The sequence below is a fragment of the Wyeomyia smithii genome, chromosome 1 (assembly GCF_029784165.1).
Source record: "Wyeomyia smithii strain HCP4-BCI-WySm-NY-G18 chromosome 1, ASM2978416v1, whole genome shotgun sequence".
NCBI classification, from domain to species: Eukaryota; Metazoa; Arthropoda; class Insecta; order Diptera; family Culicidae; genus Wyeomyia; species Wyeomyia smithii.
The window spans coordinates 164,148,009-164,172,408 of record NC_073694.1 but is presented as its reverse complement, the minus strand read 5'-3'; the positions used below and the strand labels follow the sequence as shown (position 1 = coordinate 164,172,408).

General features: G+C 38.6%; 2 protein-coding genes across 3 annotated transcripts in view; one reads left to right on the top strand and one right to left on the bottom strand.

The window, feature by feature from the left end:
* LOC129731795 (5-hydroxytryptamine receptor 1-like) overlaps positions 1–24,400 on the bottom strand; it is a 184,888-nt gene that overhangs the window by 35,781 nt on the left and 124,707 nt on the right. The gene's annotated exons all lie outside the window — the stretch shown is intronic.
* The window catches only part of LOC129731814 (odorant receptor 4-like), a 39,944-nt gene continuing 27,992 nt past the window's right edge, over positions 12,449–24,400 (top strand). The window contains exon 1 of the mRNA XM_055692140.1: positions 12,449–12,620. Within this exon, the coding sequence (XP_055548115.1) occupies positions 12,586–12,620 (35 nt within the window). The 5' untranslated portion in view covers positions 12,449–12,585. The remainder of the gene's footprint in view (positions 12,621–24,400) is intronic.

The following is a 24,400-nucleotide window of genomic DNA, read 5'->3' as shown; positions in this document are numbered from 1 at the left end:
TTGTATAACTGGCAACCAAAAATAAAAACCATTTGCACCGCTGAAAAAAGTGACTCTGTTGGTTGGGGCGAATATTCATGTACCGTAAACTGGGGTGACTTTGATCACCGGGGTGACTTTGATCACTGTACCCCATTTTTGAAAATGTGGTAAAAAAGCGCTCGTAGTGCTTGGGACTTGTCGTAATCTTCACTGATTGCGTGGATATATGTTCGCATTGCTACTATTCATGCATTTCCTGCTATTTAAAGAGTGTTTTTCATGCTAAAATATTAATTGAAAATAAAGTGTATTTTTGGCGATTTTTGTTGCATACAAACAATCGGTTCAAGCAGATTCAAAACAACAAGTTGCAATACGTAAAGCTTTTTTATTTTGTTCCCAGATTAGTTCTTAAGATGAACAAATATTATAACAATACATCTTATTGTTATTTTTGCAAGTTTTTCTTCAAAGGCAATGTTGAGTCTCAATATTCTCCGCAGCGTATTACATATTTCTTCTTAACAAAAACCCAAGACGTGAAGTAACATGCAAATTTGGCCAATTTCATAAGTCATGTTCCTCGTGGACTAGTTTTTGATGATTTTAGACCACCTTCTCTCTCAGTGGATAATCATTCCTATATATTCTAAAAATTTTGTATGACTGTTCACGTAGAATGTGAATGGCCCCCAAATTGCTTTTCATATTTATAAACTCGATAAGTCGTTTAAGGCTGTTCAATTTATTGAAAGTAGCAAAGTGTTACACCAAATTCATCAAAACAATGAAATGATCAAAGTCACCCCGAAATGATAATTGGTGTAAAATTTTTAGAGCATATTTAAAAACAGCAAAATTGTTGTTAAACTTTTGAATTAGTGACTGAATCTTTTTCAATGCAGGCCAGTACTTATTTTAAAAATATCGAATAATATTGTTTTCAGTATGTTCTGAAAATATTTGAGATACAATCAAAAAAGTGATCAAAGTCACCCCAGTTTACGGTAACTAAATTAAATAATATCGAAAAACCGACTGCGGAGCAACGTTAGAGCAACTCGCACCCGAAGGTGTGCGGATTTTTAATTTCTTGCGGTGTTTTGAGCACACCATAAATTCTTATTCTAGGCCCACTAGTGAACCCAAACAACGCGTACGAATCTTCCTGCTAGTGCTAATGAAAACAAATGGCGATTTACTGCTCGAAAGGGTGTCTTTTGCGTTGAGTTGCTCGTCTTGCTGGTGCTTTCCAAGGTTCGTAAGGAAACCGCTCCTATATACCGTCTAGTTCGAATTTTTTCCCAACGTAACGAGCAATCAACTAAATCGAGGGGTAAAATTAAAATTACTTTTACTTTAAGAGCGATGAGATGAATATAGGAGCAGTTCCCTTATATGTGTTTGAAGAAAATCGCATCAGTTTTCCGCTGTCATTCTGTTTTCCGAACTGGGCTGGAAGTGTACACGCGCGCAACCCGGGAATTGGGCCTCGACCCACATATAAATTGTAAGGCACCGTTGGAGGTGCGAAACTTTTTATCGACTCGCTTCGCTATGCACGTCAGGGTGCGCCAAGCAATTCTAAGGACAAAAAGAATGCCTTTCACAGTACGGTTCGCCCTGCTAGTGCTTTTGAGTGGCGGGTGGAGAAAGTGCCTCAGCTGAGCAGAAATAATGGAACAGACAAATTCCATCCGACGGGCGTGACCGTTCGTACCCACCAGCAGATCAGTTTTCAGTTTCGTCTTCTAGAGGAATGTTTTGCTGTTAGACATAGTTAAGCTGAAGGTTCGAGTAAAGTGGTTTACTATTAAAGCTTGCAGTTAAAAAAAATTGGGATTCATTATTGTCAGTAGAGTTGAACCTGTAATGCGTATATAATAAATAAAGCGAAAACTCCCAAGGGTCCCAACTGTGATGATCATCTTGACGTTTTGAAATAAATATTTTCTACTGACAGCACTCCCCGTGCAACTCGGTCGCTTGTTTCCGATTCTGGTTCTGAGTATAGCGCTGCCCTACTGCTACTGCTGATGAAAAAGTGCTTCCGCTTCATTGTGTATTCTAGGTGTTTTTCCCCTGCTGATATGTTTCCACAATTTATGCTGTGTGATGATGTTTTTTTTCTGTTGTGCTCTAACTCAGATACCTGCAGCTGCCGACTCTCGGGTGTGGACTGCTCTGGAACGTGCACTTCCGACAGATGGAGACTATCTGAACAGTAGAAAAAACTTTATGTTCTATGGAAACTACAGCAAAACTGCACATTGTCACTGCTGATATTTTAAAATTAAATTTTCCTAGTGCCAACATTTTGTCATGTCTTCAGGACACTGTATCGGATCTGGGATTAAACAAAACGTTCAATCTTGCTCAAAAGACAGAGTCTTACAATTAAAACAATCAAAAACTGAAAACTCTCAAATCAATGTTGAATTAATCTGTCGAAACAGCAGCTGCAGATGGTAAACAAATTTATATTTAAGCTGTAAGAAGACGGATAACGGCACACTCATTATCCAGTGACTTTTATATCTCCGTGGGTTGGTATCTGAGCTAGCAACAACAATTATCCTATCATTGCCAGACGCGGTGGCGTCGGAGCAGTGTAATGAGTGCGGGGGACACTCAACAGGATAATACCAATCTCGGAGATGATGGCCACATTGGTAAGGAATTTAATCCTAATTAGAAGAGAAAATACCAGCTGTTGTTTTATTATAAAAAACGTTTTATGGTTTGTTTGCCTGTTCAACTACAGGGTGCGGCAAAAAAAAACCGAAAAGTATTTCTTTCAAATTCTAATTTCAACTAATTTGAGCAATAATATCCACTTTTTCAAGTTTAGTTATCATTCTTAGATCATTTTGGAATAATTTAGTCGATGTGTCCTCCTTTTTCAACAGTGATATTCTCAAAACGACGACGGAAGCTAGAACACGTCTTTCAAACGTAGTCTTCCGACATCGACTACCATATGTGCGTTCTGGTAAATTTCAAGGTTTTCACACTGAGGTGAAATGTTTTTAAGGCATCCTTCGATACAAGCCCAAATCGAATTGAACAGTTTTGACATTTCCGACATTTTTGGCTTTCCAGACATTCTTGACATTTTTGAAATTTCTGACTTCTCAGACATTTCTGACAAGTTGGCTTCTTTGACATTTTTGACATTTTTGTAATTTTTAACATTTTTGACATTTCTGAATAGGCTTCGAAATGGTCACGGTAGAACCATATTTCACTGCGATAATCATCTTCTTTTTCCTCTGACGCTACCAAGGCTCGCTGTCTTAATACATTCTTGAACAAACATAAAGACGACGCCACCACGAGGTTTTTTTCCTCAAACATATTTTGATATTTTTTCTAGAAATAAAAATTACGCACGTTGGATGCGGATATTGTGGAAATCATTTTTATCATTGATCTTGTGATAATATTTTCAACATAATTAGAACGAAATAGACAGAAAAGACCAAAATAATATCGCCAAACGAACGAAAATGTGCATCTTTTTGATGCGCGACTGTCGAATGATTATCCTTGTTTTTGTTTGAGAGGCGACGGTTGTTTAACATTCACGAACGAACAATTAACATTTTGAGACTTCTGACATATTTGAAATTTATGGTATTTTTGACATTTTTGACATTCTTCGTGACATTTTTAACAGCTTTGATATTTTTTTTCATATGAAATATTTGACATTTGGTATTTTGAATTTTTTTACAATTTCAACATTTTTGACATTTTTGACACTTTGATCACTAACATTTTCAGTAGTTTTGAGATTCTTTATCGATTTCTTTGAAATATTTGATATGTTTCGGTTCAATATTGTTGTCATTTTTGACAGAAGTGGAAAAATCTTAATAGACACGATGCTGTGAAAATCTCGCCATTGAAGTTCGTGTGCACGATCTACTGATCCAAATTGAATTGAACTCGAATGGAAAGATACGGAGAAGTTGTATGCTTTCGCGTTTTGCGAAAGCAAATACATTCCTAGTAATGTGAACTTTGAACGGACTGACTTTCCTAAGCCTTTTCTAAGTTGAATTTCCTATAGAGGTCAGAACGCAACATGTTAAAATTGCAGTAAAGAAGTACATTTTGGTATACCCTGCACTGAAGTAGCGACAGGCAATTCTTCTCTACCAGCTGATTACCAATTCAGCCGCCTTAAAATCAACTAGCCGGTACCAACAACCAAGTAAGACTTCTACCCCGTAGTAAGTAGCAGAAACACCAACAATAGCGAAAATATCAACTGTGACGGATGTAGTGGAAGCAGCAGTCCATCGACTGAAAAATTCACAACCTTGGACTACAAACGCAACTCGTGATTCATCCGCCTCCGCCAAGATCCATTTTTCATCTGCACCCCACCACAGATGATACGCAGAACCTTCCGTTCGAAAACTCTCCACGAGCATAGTCTAGGTTTCGTGGCAGTAGGAGACTACCGGTCTAATCAGTGTTTTGTAGATTGTCACCTTCGTGCGGTGGCGGAGGCACGATTTCCTACCATAAGGCGTCGACTAACTCTTCTACTGTTGTCGTTGTTAGCAGTTCCTAGTGAGTTCAGGTACACGAAGTCGTCTACTACCTCGATTTCATCACCGCTAACATGAATTCGTGGTGGAAGGTTGATACTGTCTTCTCTGGAACCTCTTCCTCTCATGTCCTTAGTCTTCGATGCGTTTATGGCCAGTCCAATTTGTCCGGCTTCAGCCTTCAGTCTGATGTACGTCTCCGTCATCTTCTGATAGACCTCCTGAATTTCGTACCACTCGTGTCGATACCAGCCCTGCGTATCACACCTTCCAAAGCGATGTTGAATAGCTGGCCCGATAATCCATCATCTTGCCGTAACCCTCTTCGAGGTCCGAAGAGACTAGAGAGTGTCCCCGAAACCAACCGTGTCAGTTAATCCGGGAAACCGTAATCGTGCATAATCTGCCATAGCTAATCTCGATTGATTGTGTCGTACGCCGATTTAAAATCGATAAACAAATGATATGTGGGCACGTTATACTCACGGCACTTCTATAGGACCTGTCGTACCGCGAATATTTGGTCCGTGGTGGAGCGGGCACCCATAAATCCCGCTTGATAGTGCTCCCTTGCAAACGATGATAGGTGACGGCAAAGAACTTGAGAGAGTACCTTGTAGGCGGCGTTCAGCAGCGTGATTGCACGGTGGTTATAGCAATTCAACTTGTCGCTTTTTTGTAGATGGGGTACACGGTACCCTCCATGCACTCCTCCGGTACTACCTCATCCATCAAAATCATGGCAATAACCCAGTGTAGCGCCTTAGCCAGTAATTCACCACCGTGTTTCAACAGCTGGGGAGTTGATCAGGTCCATCGGCTTTGTTGTTTTTCATCCAGCCGATCTCCTCTTTAGCCTCGTGGAGGTTAGGGGCTAGGATTGTGTACACCCAACGCAAACGGGGAACATTTTATTACTTTAGGGCAATTTTTTATTACTTATTGTGTCTTATGACTGCGCATTATACACAAATAGTAATAACCGAAAAGTAACAAAAATTATGACGGGCACACGCTTGTATGTGTTTCTGCAGGAGAACATACAGCCAAGCACCGCAGTGCATGTGTTAGCAAGACTTCACTCGCTGCATTTGTATTGATGCAACGATCAGATTCATTTTTGCTTCCCTTCATCCTCACATAATGGGAATCTCACCCGTCAACCTCAAATGTCTAATTAGAAACACTTTCGTTTCGTCCCCCAGTGTTTACATGAAATGAAAATATGTTATACTGTCTGAACAGAGTTGCCGGAGTTGCGAATATTGTTCTGGATGGGCACGAGTTTTGTATTTTCAAACCGGTGCAAATGAGTTTCCATGAACCAATGAGTATGTGTTTTAAATAGCTTGCAAGAAAGCGAATGTTTTTGTTTTTCTCTAACGCAGTTTACAGATCGTGATGTCATTTAAAGACGCATTTCAAGTCTTTGAAATCATCAACGTTTGCATACTCTATGACGGGGAAAATGCTGCTTGGCAGCTCTTGTCATATTCTTCCTCTACTCCGTATGCATACAACGAGCGAACTAATACACGCTCACCGGATGAATTGGAGATTGAAGAAACTTGTAACATGTGCAACATATGCGACGGTGTGTGATTTTTTTTTAACTTGAGATGGAAAGGGAGCAGTTTATGACAGAAAAAATCTTGCATGTGGTTGCACGACCATTATTAGATGGTCGTACTCCCGTAACACGTGCTAAATATATGACAGTATGTGTTGTTACTTGACTGGGGAAGAAAACTATTGCCTTTTTAGTAATAGGTTTGTTACCTTAAAGGCAATTTTGCGCTATTGCTTCTAAGGTAATAAGGAAAAGTTTTGCGTGTAGTTATCTGCGCGTACACCGGGATATATTTCCACTCCGTCGTCGTTCTCTACGTTGCCGTTAAGGTGCTCATCGTAGTACTGCTTCCACCTTTCAATCATCTCACACTTGTTCGTGAGAAGGTTGCCGTCCAGGTCCCTGCACATGTCGGCTTGTGGCACATTGCGAGAACTGTCAAGTTTCTCGTATAACATTCGTGTGTCATTCGTACGGTACAGTTCCTCCATCGCCTCGCGATCTCGATCTTTCTGCTTGCGCTTCTTCTTCCGTATGATCGAGTTTTGTCTGTTCCATGCGCGTTTTTAGCGCTCCACGTTCGCCCTCGTATGGTGTTGCAGCATTCTCGCTCGTGCTGCATTCTTCCCTTTGTACTAACTATTTGCCCTCGTTGTCAAACCAGCTGTTTCTTCTGTTCGGAGCCATTGTACCAAGCACCGCTACAGCAGTACTACCTATGGCTTATCGAATGTCCCTCCAGCCATCCTCAAGAGTAGCTGCGCCAAGCTACTCTTCCGTTGATAATGCTGCTGTCAGCTGCTTGGCGAACTCCCGCGCAAATTCGGCGTCCCGTAGTTGCCCGATGTTTGGTCGAGATGGGCGACTTTGACGCGTGTTTCGCACCGTCGAAAGTTTCAAGCGCATGCATACTGCAACAAGGTAATGGTCCGAATCAATATTCGCACTGCGGTAGGTGAGAACGTTGATGACGTCTGAGAAGAATTTACCATCAATTAGAACGTGGTCGATTTGGTTCTCCACTTGTAAATCAGGTGATCTCCAGGTGGCTTTGTGGATGTCTTCGCGGGGAAAGAAGGTACTTTTGACTACAATACCGTGGGAGGCTGCATAATTAACACATCGTTGGCCGTTATCATTTGATGCGGCATGCAGGATATTAGGCCCCATCACCGGTCTGTACATTGGCTCCCGTCCTATCTGAGCATTCATAGATGACGATCTTAACATCCCGTTTCGGACAGCTATCATACACCTTGTTGGTGACCCACCCTATTGGAGCGGGCGTATTCCCCCCAGCGCAATGCAAGTAACTCTGTACGAACATGACAACCGAGTGACAGAAGGAACTGCAACAACTGGCTGCGATTCTGATTCGCGGGTAATTCTGGCTTGGGTTCGAGTCTATAAAAGCGCTTAGCGCAGATGATTTTCGCTTCTCATTCGCTACTGGCTCGTTAAAATTTATTACAGTTGAATCCCTCTAAAACGACATTTTTTATAACGACAAATCCCACTATAGCGACATTCTAAAAGGTCCCTTAGTTTTATACTAAAATTCTTCGTTTCATTGCGACATTTCGCTATTGCGACCTTCCTCTATAACGGCATACCAAAACTCATACTTGTCATTCTTTATTGCGACAATAGTACAGTCTCTCTATAACGACATTGCTAAATGTATAACGACATTCTCAACGGTACCTTTTGTTTTACATATACAGGAATTCTTCGTATTATTGCGACATTTCGCTATAACGACAGTCCCTTGCGATGTCGCTATAAAGGGATTCGACTGTATGTTCATTAGAATTAGGTAAAATAGTTAATAAAGCAATAATAATAGCACGGTGTTAGTGTAAATTCAAGAAAGTGTATTTTTCGCCAATGTGAAATACCGTCCCTCTTGAGTGCTGGAAAAATACGTTTGGCAGGAAGCCGTTTACTTCACCGTTGGCTGATGTCCATCCAACCAACTTCGGACCCTTAAGAGCTATCGCACACACCTGCTCCAGCTGCGCATGGAACGCTTCTTTCTCGTCGTCGGGTTTTCCTTTGTGTGGGCAGTGCACATTGATGGTGCTGTAGTTGAAGAACCGACCCTTAACTCTCAACATACACATCCTCACATCAACCAGCTGCCACTATAAAGCCAGTCCCAAGCTCGTTGGTGGTGCCACAGCTCTGACAAACGTTACTCTCTCGATGTCCGCTTTTCCATATCTTCTGTCCCGACCAGCAAAGTTCCTGCAGTGCTTCAATTTCGAAATTGCGTGGATTGTGTTCATCATATATAATCCTGTCACAGCCGTGAAAGCCTAACGATATGCAGTTCCATGTACCGAGTTTCCAATTGTAGTCCTTATTTCGTCGCCTAGGTCAGTGCCGATTGTTCCGATCCGGGGATTTTGCGGGGCGGCTTTTTTGGACTTCCTCAATCCCCTGTCTCGCCGGAAGACCATCGCGTCAGCTCTGCTTGAAGTCCAACGCTGAAACCAGGACGTTGATCAGCCGCTCCTAATATGGAGATCAGACGCTGTTTTGAGCCGCACCATCTTGGTGAACAGACGCTCTGGTCGGTGAAGCATTACCTCTACCGCTGAGATATGGCTAACGCGCCAATGATCGCGTCGCACTTTCTCACTTAGCTACTGTCGAAAGACAACATTGCCCAAGCCACGCCAACCAATTGTGTACATGTTTCAACTGGTAGTCTATTGTATCATATGCCTCATGAAGGCGTGAGATAGGAACTTGTGAGGGCCGGAGCTAAGTTTGACGCTTTCTCCAAGTTGTCAACTCACCATTTGAAACCTAAACGAAGATGAAAGCATGAACTCGAAACTCTACTTGCAGTAAACTTTATTGCACACACTTCGTTTGAGTACCACATCTACGGTACTACAGTAGCAACAAGGAAGCAGAACGAGACGTCGGTTTGAGGTTTCGGGACTTACTCACCGACTAATAATAAAACCAAGGAAAAAAGTTCTATAATAAGCTCGAGCGGACTTTGATAAATGCCCAAACTACGACGTTGAAATCACTTTCGGCGATGCAAACGCACAGGTCGAAAAAGACGACTTCTTCGAACCAACCATCGGGAAACACAGTCCCCATCCGCCGACCGATGATAACAGCCTGAAGCTGATGAACTTTGCCACGGTTAGAGGAGTGGTCATCTGTGGCACCTTTTTTCCACGTTTAAATATTCGGAAGCACACCTGGCGGCACCCAAATAAGAGGCCTGATGGGCGACATTTGAGGTCTTTTCTGGGACAAAACATGTAAGATCCGCGCACCGTGCTGTGATCTCGCGCTACAACATCCAACAGTTAAAAGCGGATGACGTATCGGCTGAGTACGTCAGAGAGCTGGATCAACGGATCATAGGACAACAGGAGATAGATGGATCGAGAAAAAATATACATGATGCCATCGAAACACCTGCGAGAAGAGTGGTAGGTACGGAGTAAAGAATGGTTCGACAAGAAAAATCAGGCCAGTAGTCGTATGGTCACAGCGGCTACAGGTTAAAGCAGGGAGAGATATGGTAACACTAGAGCTGCCGAAAAAAAATTTCACCGTCGAAAAAAGCGTGAATACGATGAGCAAGTGCTCGCTAGCGCAGGAAACAGTTATTGGAGAAACGACATGCGGATTTTTTTTTTCAGAACAGTCAACTGCTGGCCATGTGTTACGAAAAGGACGGACCCAATTATTATTGATGAACCGATGGTTGCAGCCAGAGAGAGGGAACACTACCAGGCATTGCTGGATAGAGAGGATGGAAAACAGAGAAATAGAAACGTCTGTGGAGCGACCAACACAGGCGGAGGTTAAAAAGGGAAGAATTGTATTTCGGACAATCAAATTCTAACTCTACAACAGATCCTAGATAAATTTTGGGAATACAACCTGACGACTTACCATCTGGTTGTGAATTTTGACGCGGCGTACGACTTAGTCAAGTGACGATGCTAGGAAAAGGTTTTTCGACGAAACTGGTTGGGCTGATTCGAATGGCGCCGGAGGGATCAACATCATGCGAAAGAATAGCGGAACAGACATCAGTCGTTTTCGTAACTCTGGATGGGCTGAAGCAAGGAAACATTCTGTCAAACCTACTAACGGGGACAAAAATAGCACCACCATAACAAAATCACACATTTTTCTTGGCTTTGCGGATAACATCGATGCAATCAAGATTTACCGTAGAGCTGTGGAACAAGCCTTCACGCTCTTTAGCAGAGAAGCGACGGGATTGGTTCTCATTATCAAATCTGCCAAAACAAACAACATGGTACCTGGCAGAGAACGTGAGAGTGCTAGTGGTGTTGATACTGAGGTGATGGAGTGATGGAGGAATTCATATACGTTGCAGCTGTAAATAGGACTTTCCACGGGCTACGTAGCCAGCTGAAGTTCCGTCGTCTGCAGACTGTAGCGCTTAATAGAACGCTGATCCTCCCGGTTGTCCTTTGTGGTCATGTATTAGCGTCCAATGAAGAAGCTGATCACCAAAGGTTCGGTGTTTTTAAATGAAAGTTGCTGCATTCTATACATAGTAGCATGTTAGAAGCTGGAGTGTGCCTCAGACGCATGAATCTGAAGGTTTACCAAGTGTATAGATATGCTCACATAGTAAAGGTGACAAACACAGCAGGTTGCAGTGGGCTGAGCATGTAACCAGAATGCCTGATTGTGCGCTGTCGAGGAAGACGCATAATGAGACTGGAGAACGGCTGCTCAAGACAGTCAAACCTAGGCATGTACTATTCGTTCTGTATTGGACCACTAGGAGGACTGTTGCCATAAAAGTAAAGTAAACTACCGTGAATTCAGCATCAGCTTCAACGAAAACACGTACAACCGACCGTTTGCGTCGAAAAATATTTTATTTAGTGGGCGTGAATGTACTTGTTAAATGTTGGATGATAAGTTAAAAAATGATGGAGTAAAGCTTGCTTCACTTAGAATCAGAAAATATTGTCAGTTGTAGAACAGCATGCCTAGTGGTTGGGTTTGAAATATTTTGAGAGGGATTTGTTCAAAAACTGTTTACCTTTCAGTGCTAAAAGTTTTATCTCGATACGTGAAGTTGATAGTTGCGCTGTACGGATTTTGAAGAGCTTTCCGGAGCAAAATTTTATCTATTCACGGCACGGGGTAATGTCCCCGCCAAGTTTAAGTCTGTTTTCGCTGGTAATTCTCAACGAAAACTAATGATCTGGTCAGAAATTAGACGGAAAGACGAACAAGACGATTGACTCAACGGTATCAACAACTGAGTTCTGCCGTTTATTACGACACACAGAGGGTCTGTTAAGTTCTGGTTCGATTTGGCAAGTTGCAACTACACCGTCACTACACACCGGTGGATTTCATTACAAAGGACATAAACGAAAACAAAAGAAAAATATTTCATAGGACAAACCAACTCCTAGATAGACCTAATTAATTTGTACAAAATTCTTAATGAAGCAAGCTTCATACTTTTTATCGTATTGGTTAGGTTCGATTGTTTTTCATCAAGTTTGTAAATTATTTATTGGAGATAGATATGTAGGTCGTAATCAGTGTTGCCACATTTTTATCGGTACTGGGAGCTGCAAAAATCTTTTTCATTTGTACTTTTTCCGGGAATAATCTATACCACTGGCCCAAAGTTATTATTTTGTATATTTATATAGCTTCAACGTGAATTGTTTAGAGAAAACTGGGACTGCATCGACTCAGTTAATATCAATTCCAAACTACTACTTGATTGTCCATCAAACATTTACACACTTAAAAATGGGGCTCGGTAATGCATTTTACCGAGCCATTGTGGTTCAATCTCCTGAAAATGCAGCCAAAAAACAATGAAACCTATAATTCAGCAACACTACCGATATTTCGGATATTTGCCAACATTTTTGTTTGGTTAAATAGAAATTTACGAAAAAATGTAACAACTGCCGTTTTCAAACCGAGTGGTGCCATTTTCGGCAGCAAATTACCGAGATTTGGCAGTAAATCTTAAATGCGTGGATTGCAAGATCGCATTCATTGTATCGTTGCAGAGTCAGCCAAAAAGTTTTGTCTAATTCTCTCTAACCATCTAAAAAATCTGTACTTATCTGTACCTTTTCTCGAAATCTGTAATCTGTACGGTACAGAATCTGTACCATAAAAACCGAGAAAATCTGTACATTTCCAGATAAATCTGTTCAGTTGGCAACAGTGGTCGTAATTCTCCTCTAGCAGTCGAAATCCGGTGCTGAATTTGTTTGTTTGATCGGCAGCGGAGGCGGCCATCGCGGGACAATCAGTTTAGCCTCGATGGCTGTAACGGTCACACGCGTTGTTTTAGTTTATAAAGTGCGCGATGTATCACTGTGTTGTTTTTTGCAGTCTGTGTTCCGTTTGTGTTAGGCGAGGATTGTTCCGCTTTTACCCGGCGAAGGTTATGCTGCTGGCCCGCGCCGAATGCTTCGAGTTTTGATGTTTGCTCGCCAGATAAGGTGAGTAAATTCCTATGAAAATGAATTCTGTTCACATATTTTAATTGTTTTTTCGTTTGTATATCTTATCTAAATTTTAAAAGTCAGTTTTTAAATGTGAAGGTGAACAATGTAGTACAAATTCAGCAACATAACAAGCTTACCATCCGTCCCCTAACAGGGAACGCCACCGTTAGCCGCCGGAAACTCAACTGTCGGAAAAAAGAGTTTAGCAGAAAAAATAACAAAAGCACGCCAGGAAAATGCTCTAGGTCTACCGAAAAAAAAGTAGGCAATACTCGCGGGTGAAACTTTGCTCGAGCTGCTCCAGCATTACACGGCTGACATATTCATTGCTGCGGGAGCATAACTTTCCGGGAATACCGAGGCGCAACTTTGTCCTTCACGCTGCCGCAGAGAAAAAAAGCGGCTCCCCCAGGATTGGTTACTTAGCTAGAGAAGTTGCTAATACTGTTTAGTTCGTAGTTCAGTTGTTAAACCTTCCCGGAATCCTTTGTTTTGTTTATTTATGTGTAGATGCTTTTGTCTTTGGTTGTGCAAGAGAGACCAATGGTTTCATTTTGTTTTGTCATGAACCAATTTAAACATGAATTGGATTCATTTTATCTCAGTAGTCATCGCAACGTTGATGATGAATTGTCGTTTGCACAGCGCGTAGTTACTTTTGCGGGCTTAATTAGCTGCGATTGCATCAGCGCGGAAATAATGGTTGAACAATTATTCTCTATCATTTACTTCATTTACTTATGCTTGCGCCGAGATTTGAGGGCAGATTTACACTTCACCGGCCACTGCAGCAGGCGAATTGTGCCGGATCGCAGCTTCAACATATTTTAAAGCTGGTGTAAAGTTAGAACAAAGCGACGCGATACGCTGTCGACATTTGTTCGTCATGTCAATTTGCATCGCTGGCTGGCAGCGTTCCATCAGTTGTTGCTCTGTGCATAATTGATTTTGCTGTCATATAGGATCTATTATTGTTTTCGTTTTATGTGGGATACCTCGGTACACATTCTAATTTTGTTGAGAAGAATTTGAATTCACACATGACTGTAAAACCGACACTAACAAGGTAACAAAACACCCAGCCGTCTGAGTGCGTCTTGAACTGTCCTACAGATCAGACGTTTTTTTCGGTTGCTTGTGGACTGGTCTTTGACTGCCTATAGCTTCAAAGTTTGTGTTTTGTCAGTGTGTCTTTTAAAGACTACCTGAAAGTTATTTCCCATCAGTCTTTCTCAAGACTACCTACTTTTGAATTTAACATTTGTTTTAACTTTTTTCGTATCACCTGAAATGGCTGGACGGAAAAAGAAACCTCGCATCGCTGCGGGGAGGAAAAGAGAGGCATCTCTTTCTGACACTTCGAGTGTCTGTAGTGACAATCCTTTTGATATTTTGCCTGAGCAAGAAGCTGGTGAAATGGAAGTTATTAATAATGAAACTATACAAAATTCAAAATCTTTAAAAAAGGAGAAAGTTCCACCTATTGTGGTAACTATTTCTTCTGAATTTAATATATTCAAAAAGGAACTTTCAACGTTTGTTTCTGACGTTAAATTTACCTATCAAATTGGCCGTAGAGGTGAATGCCGCTTATTAGCCGACTCAGTAAAGGGTCGTGATCGTCTTGTTCAGTATTTAACTGACAAGATGTACAAATTTTTTACATATGACACCAAGAACGCCAAGCCGTTCAAGGTTGTCTTGAAAGGTCTCACCAACGGTCAAACCGTTGATGAGATCAAACTTACTTTAACAGAATTACTTGGCATAGCCCCTACCCAAGTAATTCTAATGAAACAAAAATCACGAGGCGAAAACAGTCAGAGAACTGGAATTTCCCTTGTTAATTATTTAATTAATTTTAACCGCAATGAGGTTAACAACTTAAAATTTTTTGAAAAAGCACATGCTTTGTATAATGTGCGTGTAAAGTGGGAAATTTATAGGAAGTATGGCGGAGGTGAAAAGCATATCACCCAATGCCGTACTTGCCAACGTTATGGCCATGGTTCCAAATTCTGTAACATGGACCAAAAATGTCTTAATTGTGGAGACTCTTCTCACAAAAAGGACACATGTCCTGTGAAAGAGACTTAAAATTTTCGCTGTGCGAATTGTAATGGCAACCATATGTCAAATTTTTATCAATGCCCAGTCCGTTTAGCAATTGTTAAGGCAAGGCAAGGTAAACAAAATTCAATTTCTCAATTAAAACCAACTTCAAAACAAAATTCTCCAAGCGTACCAGTGACGCATAGTTTACCTACTCCTTTGCATACCCGTTTAACTTATGCACAGGTTACAGGTAGTTCGAGCATTATACCGCCTAGTGTTGGTAGTTCGAAAATGACCGTTAATATGGGTAAGCAAAACACGCTAGAAAATAATTGTACACCTATCACTCCAGCTAATATTGCTACCGAAAATATTTTTTCTAATGTCAACTGCCTGGGGCCTATTACGGCAGGTAAACTTTCTTTTTTGCAACAGGCAATGTTCGATCTTATGAACGCCATGTTGCAGGCAAAATCAATGTTTGAAGCCATTCAAATAGGCACAAATTTTACTATTAAAATTGTTTCTAATTTAAAATTTAGCAATGATTTTAAATAAAACAATTAAAATATTAAATTGGAATGCTCGCTCATTGAAGGCCAATGAGAATGAGCTTTTTAATTTTTTAACAGTAAATAATGTGCTTATTGCAATTATTACTGAAACATTTTTGAAACCTAACATAAAATTAAAATATGATCACAATTACGTGGTTCATAGATATGATAGGATTCAGGGTTCCGGCGGTGGAGTTGCAATTGTTATTCATCGCCGAATCAAACATCGTGCTCTTCCCCATCTTGAGACGAAAGTTATTGAAACTTTGGGAATTGAAGTTCAAACTGAACTTGGGATTTTATTTATTGCCGCAGCATATTTACCATTTCAATGCACACGCGAGCTCAAAAAATATTTTAAAGGTGATTTACAAAAACTCACCAGAAATCGTTTGAAATTTTTCATAATCGGCGATTTTAACGCTAAACATCGTTCATGGAATAATTCTCAAAGTAATTCCAATGGCAAAATTTTATTCAATGATTGTTCTTCAGGATACTATTCTATTTTGTCTCCGAATAGTCCTACATGCTTTTCTTCTGTAAGAAACCCTTCAACAATTGATTTGGTGCTAACAGATCGAAGTCATGTATGTAGTGATTTGATCACACATGCTGACTTTGATTCTGACCATCTTCCAATAACTTTTTCCTTATCACATAAATCAGTTTTAAACCCTATGAGCTCTGTTTTTAATTATAACAAGGCTAATTGGGAAAGATACAAAACTCATATTGAGAGAAATTTCAATAATGAGCTTGATTTGCAAAACGAAGTGAATATTGATTCCGCTTTGGAAGCATTAAAATGTGCAATTGTTGATGCCAGGAATTATTCTGTTCAAGTGAAATTTGATGCATCAATAATTGACGAAAATCTTCAACTTCTAATTCGTTTGAAAAATGTCCGCAGACGTCAATATCAACGTTCTCGTGACCCTGTTTTTAAAACTATTTATAAAGATTTACAGAAAGAGATTAAGCATAGATTTACTCTTCTGAGAAATCAAAATTTTGAGACTAAAGTTGAAAAATTGAAACCATATTCAAAACCATTTTGGAAGCTGTCGAAGATTCTTAAGAAACCTTCAAAGCCTATTCCAGTTTTAAAAGATGGTGAGCGTTTTCTTGTATCCAATGAACAAAAGGCTCAATGACTTGCACAGCAGTTTGAGGGTGTTCATAACTCAAATTTGAATTTTGTGAGTCCAATTGAAAATGAAGTCACACGTCAATTTGATTTAATTTCTTCCCAGAATTTTTTACCTGCAGAAATAATTGAAACTAACTTGAATGAGATTAAATCAATTATTAAAAATTTCAAAAATATGAAAGCACCTGGTGACGATGGAATCTTTAATATACTAACCAAACATCTCCCTGAGAGCACAATGAAATTTTTAGTGAAAATTTTCAATTGCTGCTTCAAAATTGCATATTTTCCCAAATTATGGAAAAATGCAAAAATTACTCTCATTTTAAAACCGGATAAGAACCCAGCTGAAGTTTCAAGTTATCGACCAATCAGTTTGCTTTCTTCAATAAGTAAACTGTTTGAGAGAATTATTCTTAACAGAATGATGTCACACATCAACGAAAATTCAATTTTTGCAAATGAACAGTTTGGATTTCGCCATGGGCATTCCACAACTCATCAATTGCTCAGAGTTACTAATATGATACGAGCTAACAAATCTGAAGGTTATTCCACTGCAGCTGCTCTTTTAGACATAGAAAAAGCATTCGACAGTGTTTGGCATAAAGGTTTGATTGCGAAATTGCAAACTTTTAATTTTCCAATTTTCCTAATCAAAATTTTAAAAAATTATCTTACTGATCGAACTCTGCAGGTTGTCTATCAGAATTCAAAATCTGATAGATTTCCTGTCAGAGCAGGTGTACCTCAAGGTTCAGTCTTGGGTCCAGTCCTGTACAACATATTCACTTCAGATCTTCCTGATTTGCCTCCAGGATGCACAAAGTCATTGTTCTGCGATGACACAAGCATTTCCGTAAAAGGAAAAAGTCTTCGTGTCATATGCAGTCGATTGCAGAAAAGTTTAGATATTTTTTCTTCCTACTTGCAAAAGTGGAAAATCTCTCCCAATGCTTCTAAAACTCAAATGATAATTTTTCCGCATAAGCCTAGGGCTTCTTTCCTCAAGCCAAACAATAATCACGTTGTCAAGATGAATGGGGTTATTTTAAGTTGGTCCGACAAGGTTAAGTACTTGGGACTAATTTATGATAAAAAACTTATTTTCAAAGAGCACATTGAGAGTATACAAGCCAAGTGCATCAAATATACGAGATGTTTATATCCTCTCATTAACAGGAATTCTAAACTTTGTTTAAAGAACAAACTTTTAATTTACAAACAAATTTTTAGACCAGCAATGCTTTATGCTGTACCGATCTGGTCAAGTTGCTGTTCAACAAGGAAGAAAACGCTCCAAAGGATTCAGAATAAAATTCTGAAAATGATTTTGAAGCGTCCTCCTTGGTTTGGTACACTCGAATTACATAGACTTACTGGTGTTGAACCATTAGAAGCTATGTCAAATAAAATTATTAACAATTTTCGACAAAAATCGTTGCAATCCTCAATTGCTACGATAAGCTCTCTTTATAGCCAATAAGTTAGCAATTAAGTTAGTTGTAAGTTTACTTCCCCTTTCCTGACAAGTAGGTTTAAATCCATACGAATGATAAGTCCTAATTGCGAAAGCAAACAAATCCTAACAATTAAAATTACAAATTTCTAACAGTGTTGAGAAGTCACCATTTGTGATTGGACACACATACTCATTATTTACTAATATTTATCATAAATACTTAAGCTACTAACAAATCCCCCCTTATAAAAAAAAAACACCCAGCCGTCTAATAAGTTGAAAAATTTCAAGATTTCAAGAATGAATATTTGCATAGATTAACGCTGCCATCTAACTCACAAAATTTCATTGAAGTCTGAGAAGGTGAAATCCCTTCAATGAGCTACAATGGGAAAACGATAGTCCCTCGATTGTCTACTTCAACAAGGCGCAATCGATAAAACAGATAAACAGCTCATAAAGAGCGAGGGGTGTGACGAAATCGTCCTAACTAGATTTTAATTGTGTATGAAAATCTGCCCAGTGATGGCTCCGAAACCGAAGCCCACCAGCCGTGCTATGGTTTTTCAGGCTCAGAAGATTAACACCGAATCACCAGGTGTCGATGGTTGAAACGAATACCGATCGTATCGGACACTGATTGATTTCGAATCGATGTTCAAAATTATGATTTTACTCTGAACAGGTGCCTGGATTAATTATATTTGCTCGTGGTAAACAGTGCGAATGGGTGGTCAAACGATAAGTTAGGTTTGGTATCTATGCATTGAAGCCTTTTGATTTGCTAACAACAGTGAATGCAAAACATACTTTATGGGTGCTGGTTTGGTACCTTTACACATAACCCGAATGTATAAGCTTTGCTTGTTCGCTAGAAAACAATGGCTCAACATTTTTGGTCTGTTTGTCTGCATACCATTGACTGGAATCGTACGCCGAATGAATAGTCGTGTTTCGAGAACAGTTTTGAAGCCATCAATCCGTTACTGGTTGAGGATGTTCCTATAACTCGAGCATTCAGGAGCGATGAGAGATAACTTTGGCAGGCCGGAGCGTTGATTAGTAATTAGTTATGTATTCTATAATACCTTCGCGTGACTTCCTCTTAACAAAAAATAAGCCCCTTTTATCAATAAAACTGACCAGGTGGACGCACGACGAAACTTTTCCAGGGAATTATAATTGGCGATATTTGGCAGGAGGAAGGAGGCTCGGTATAGTAGAGTCGATAGCGTGTAAAAAGAAAGGGTCAAATCGCACAAGCAGGAATGAAACAAAATACAGGTATACCTCGATTATACACACCCTCGATTATACGCACCCTCGATTTTACGTACTTCGATTTTACACACATTTTACCTCGATTTTACGCACATTTTTTTCAAACACATTTTAAATTCGTATGTTTTCTTCATTAAATTGTGCGTAATGAAGGGTTATATATATTAGACATGGTTTACTAATAAGGGGCCGTCCACATAGACTGGGAAATCTACCGAAAACCGGGAGACAGTAACAACAAGACCTTTTTTGGGAAACAGCGAACTTTTTCAAGGTTGTATACGTGTCTAACGCGTAGAATATTTGACGTCGTACGCACACAATCTCTTTTAGAGTAATTTACTAAAACTTTAATATAAAACGTGTACTGTTACAAGATAGAGGAGCTGTTTTCAATGCCTCCTTAGCATTAGTATGTGGGTAAAAATAAATATGTGAGTCACACATATACTCTCTCACACACACACATACACACACGCGCACACACATAAACATATACGCACACATACACACACATATACACACAAATATACGCGCACACATATACGCACATACATACACACACATATATACACGCATACACACATATACGCACACCCACACACATATACGCACATCCACACACATATACGCACATGCACACACATACACACGCAACATATTTACTCACATACACACACGCCCATTTCATTGTTATAAGTAATTCCTTTCAAGCATTTTGCGTATGTTCTGGGTGAGTTTCCTACGGCACATTAGAGAACGTCTATTATTTACGTAACGCAAATAATTACCTTCGTCGATCCCGTTCTTATGTCACTCTCTTTTTTGGACCCTTAATATTGTTTCTATGAGTTGTAGAGCTTTCCAACCCCCCTTTCGAACGTTACATACTAATTGGATGACCCCTACATATTTTTTTGTACATTTCCGATCACGGAAGTTAATGTTGGGCTATAAAAAAAATAAAAATTTTGATTCGATTTTATGCACAATTCGATTTTACGCACATTTCAAAAACGAGAATGTGCGTAAAATCGAGGTATACCTGGAATAAGCATGCCACTTCACAATAGCGGTTTTGCCAATAACAGAAGTGCGGAATACAGCAGACACCCGGACATATCTCACAATAGATCAACGATTCTGGTCGCAGAGAGGAGGTCCATACAGGAAAAAAACGACGTTTGTAACTTGCATTCAAACGAATGTTGAAAACAACACTTTATGATTATTTTTAATTTTTAATGAGGACGATATTGTAGGGAACGAAAAACATGCGAGTATTTAATACAACGTGGTATTCCGATGGTTTAAGATTCTTGCAGTGATGTTCAATTATAAAGTTTACAATGCTTTACTTTATACCTACACCGTTTTCGAAAAATATCAAATTTAAGTTTTGAAGTAAATTTAAGAAAATCAAGAATATTAGAGACGCCATTTTTCTCAGCAGCTTAGAACAAACTATTGTGGCGCCAGCACTAAATTGGAGTTCGGAAGTCTGACTTCCGACTTAACAAACACATAGAACAACTGCGTGTTCACACAACATGGAGTGCGGAAATGATTTCAATGTATTCGTTTTTGAAAACCGGACTGACAGCGCAGTGGCAGCTGCAATGGTTGCAGTGTTGCGAGAACAACAAAAATAAACATCGGAGGTGAGCCTGACTGCCAGTTCTTCAGCGACGTTTTAATAATTTCTATTTAAATGCACAATACAATGAATTGACTCCCTGCAGAAATGGCTTATAGCGTGATTAATTACAAATGAAACGACAAAGGCATAAAATATTGCAAATGAATCAACTTTATCGAAGACGCGATAATTCGGTCCAACAGCTAAAGCAAGATTTTTATGTTTTGACCGGTAGCTAAGAATGCGACCCCCTCCCTGTAAAAAGAGGAGGATCAGGGATCAAATTTTTATCGTATCGCTTACACTCTTGATGGTACATTAAACACATTTCAAATAAGTTATTCATACGTTGTGATAAACCTATTTCGGTATTGTAGGGGAATTGGGGCGAAATTAACATGTTGCTGACATTTTACGTGGATCACACACTTACCAATCGATTTTTGAGCCTTTTGCTCCTCCATATAGGACAAAATTTGACTGCCATACTTATATATTAGCGGATTCATTAATACTGTTAATACATGATATTATTTTGCTTTGTAAAATATATTAATACCATTTTGAGCTCAGTTTTTGTCCGATTTGAGATCTGTTTTTACAAATAGCTGGGTAAGAATATGCTATTATGCGGACAAATGCTTAGAATTTTGATATCGAGCCTTAAAAAAATGGCATCGAAAAAATCATCGAATAGATATCTGATTTCTCGAAAAATTCAAAATGGCGCCATTGATGCCCCTTAACCCATTTCCCGCGGGTGATGCCATATGGCATCACCTGAAATATAAACTTTGATAACAGTTAAGCAACTTTACTTCTAAGCAGTTAGTAATAAGAGTTTGAATGTCATCAGTAAAAACTGATTTCTCTCCGCTGGCATAAAGTTAAGGTGTAATGTGTCCAAACTCGGGGAAATGTGTTATCGAAACAAAATACATAAAAAAAATCATACAGATAAGCGAACGCAGAAGAGAACGAAAATTTGTGTTGCACTGTGTTTTTCTCCATGTTATGGAAGTCGCAATTGATAAATCCACTTAACAGTGAGCAACGAATTTTATTTTTCTCATTTTGAAACCACTTTGTTTGGTAAAGTTGTAGCAAAAGAAAGTATTTAATTTATTCTCCATGTTATAAAAGTTGCAACTTTGTGATAAATCCGTTTAACAATGAGTAACGAATTGAACTTTTCTCATTTTGGAATATAAAAATCCACTTTGTTCGGTAAAGGAACAATTGAGTTGAAGTAACCTTACTTCTATTTACCTATTTGAACAGACTTTTGCGGCGTTTTCTATACATTTCCCCTTAAAAATCAGTTAATTTCAAATCTAGAAAATCTATAATTTAGTAGAGTATAACGGAAACCGATAACTATTTCTTTGATTGATATCAGTTAATTTCAATTTAACTTTTTATAGCGATTTTCTGCCATTTTTCATTGTTCTACAACAGCGGTTCTCAACCTGGGGTACGCGTACCCCTGGGGGTACTCGAAAGCCTTCAGGGGGTACGCGAAAGAAAAATCAGTAATGGCGGACAAAGTAATTTTTCTTTATAATAGTTTATTTTCTGTTCAATCTTGTTCCTAAAACATGACTGTAGCAATCAAACAAACCATAGTACAATTTGAAACCTGAACTAGACTACCACAACATGATCTTCCAATACCTTTCTCTCACTCTGCGAGAAAATTCCAAGCCAATCGATATGCAAAATATCGCCAAGGGGTACGCGGTAAAAGAAAGGTTGAGAACCGCTGGTCTACAATATTGTTAGCTATTACAAAACAAATAATTTCTCTGGAGGAAGTTTTTTTTATCTCACACATTTCTTTGGTTATTAACGATTTGTACTCAAGTAATGCATTATTTTACACTAATTACTTTTTAATCAAAAAAATTGATTTTGAAGGCGTAGTGTCTTTAGCAAAGTGGTTTTATTAATTACTCTACAATTTATGTTAGTTGAATTTTGTGATTTGTGAGAAACGGATTTTGTTTTTCTTATTTTTGCATATAAAAATCCACTTTGCTGAGTATAGTTGTAGCAAATATTGAACAAAACAACGTTGTCGAGGAAACCATACTTCCAACTGTCAATTTAAATTTACTATTTCAGTGTCTTTTTCACAATGTCATAATGCTTGAAACCCTTGAAAAAAATTATTTCAAGGGCATTATAAAAAAGTGTCCATACCCATTTGGACACGACCATATCGGATTTGGCTCAAAATTGGGGAAAATATTCATGTAGGTTCACTTTGAAAAAATTTCAATTTTGAAGTCGATTGGAATACCCCCCGCTCTATGGAACAGACCACCCCCACCCCCCTTTGTTGCAAAGTCACGCATATTTTTGTTCAAAATCACTTTTTCTCTTTTTCTTGCAATTCATACACGAAAGATGTACGGAAAATACTGGTAGATGATTTTTGAAGAAAATAAACCAGGGAATCCAAAAAAATACAAGTTTTGATCGGAAGTGCTGCCAGATAAATAATTTTTATTTGAAAACTTAATTTACATGTTCCAGCAAAAGTAGCCATTTTTCATTTTCAATTTGATAATTTCATCGTGTTTCTTGGGAAATTTTATCGCTTATCGCGCTGAGGTAATATGAGCCAATCTCTAGTTATAACATTTTTATGAAAATAGTTTAACATTTCCTAATTATTTTTTCTTGCAATTTATAGACGTAAGACGTCCGAAAAATACTGGTAGGTGACTTTTGAAGCAAATGAACCAAGCAAAATAGATTATTTTTGTATTTATTTTAATTTTATTTTAATTTTAATTTACTTTTATTTTCATTTTATTTTAAATTAAAAGTGTCAATGTATTCCTCAGAATATTCTATACAGGAATCACTTATCACTCCGAGGTAAAAATGAAAATTCAAAAATTTATTCATTTTCATATGTTACATCATGTTACTTAGAAGGGATGTGTTACTCACGTAGAATTTTCCGGGGAACACGATAAAGCTATCAAATTTAAAATAATTTTAATTAAATACCCCAGAAAATACAAATTTAGTACCTACGGACATCTTACGTCTTGGAATCGTAAGAAAAATTAATTAAGTAATTCAGAACGATTTTCGTAAACGTGTTATAATTCGTGATTGGGTCATATTACTTCGAGGTGATAAGTGTTTCTTACATAAAATTTTCCGAGGAATATGATGAAACTCTCGAATTTTTAAATGAGATCAGCTTCATTCGCCAAAAAATGCAAGTATAGTTTTTGCATCCAAATCTAATATATCTGGCAACACTTTCGACCAACAATAAATTTTTTTCTGGATTCCTTGGTTTATTTTCTTCAAAAGTCACCTACCAATAATTTTCGGACATCTTTGATCTGAATTGTAAGAAAAATTAATGAGAAATTTTAAACTATTTTCGTAAATATGTTATAACTTGAAATCAGCTTCTATTACCATACTATTATAATATTGATACATGTTTCTTACGTAAAATTTTCCGAGGAACACGATGAAACTATCAATTTTGAAATAAAAATGGCTAAATTTGCCAAACAATGCAATTTTAATTTTCTAATACAAATATATTCTATCTAGTAACATTTCCGATCAAAAATAATATTTTATTTTATTCCT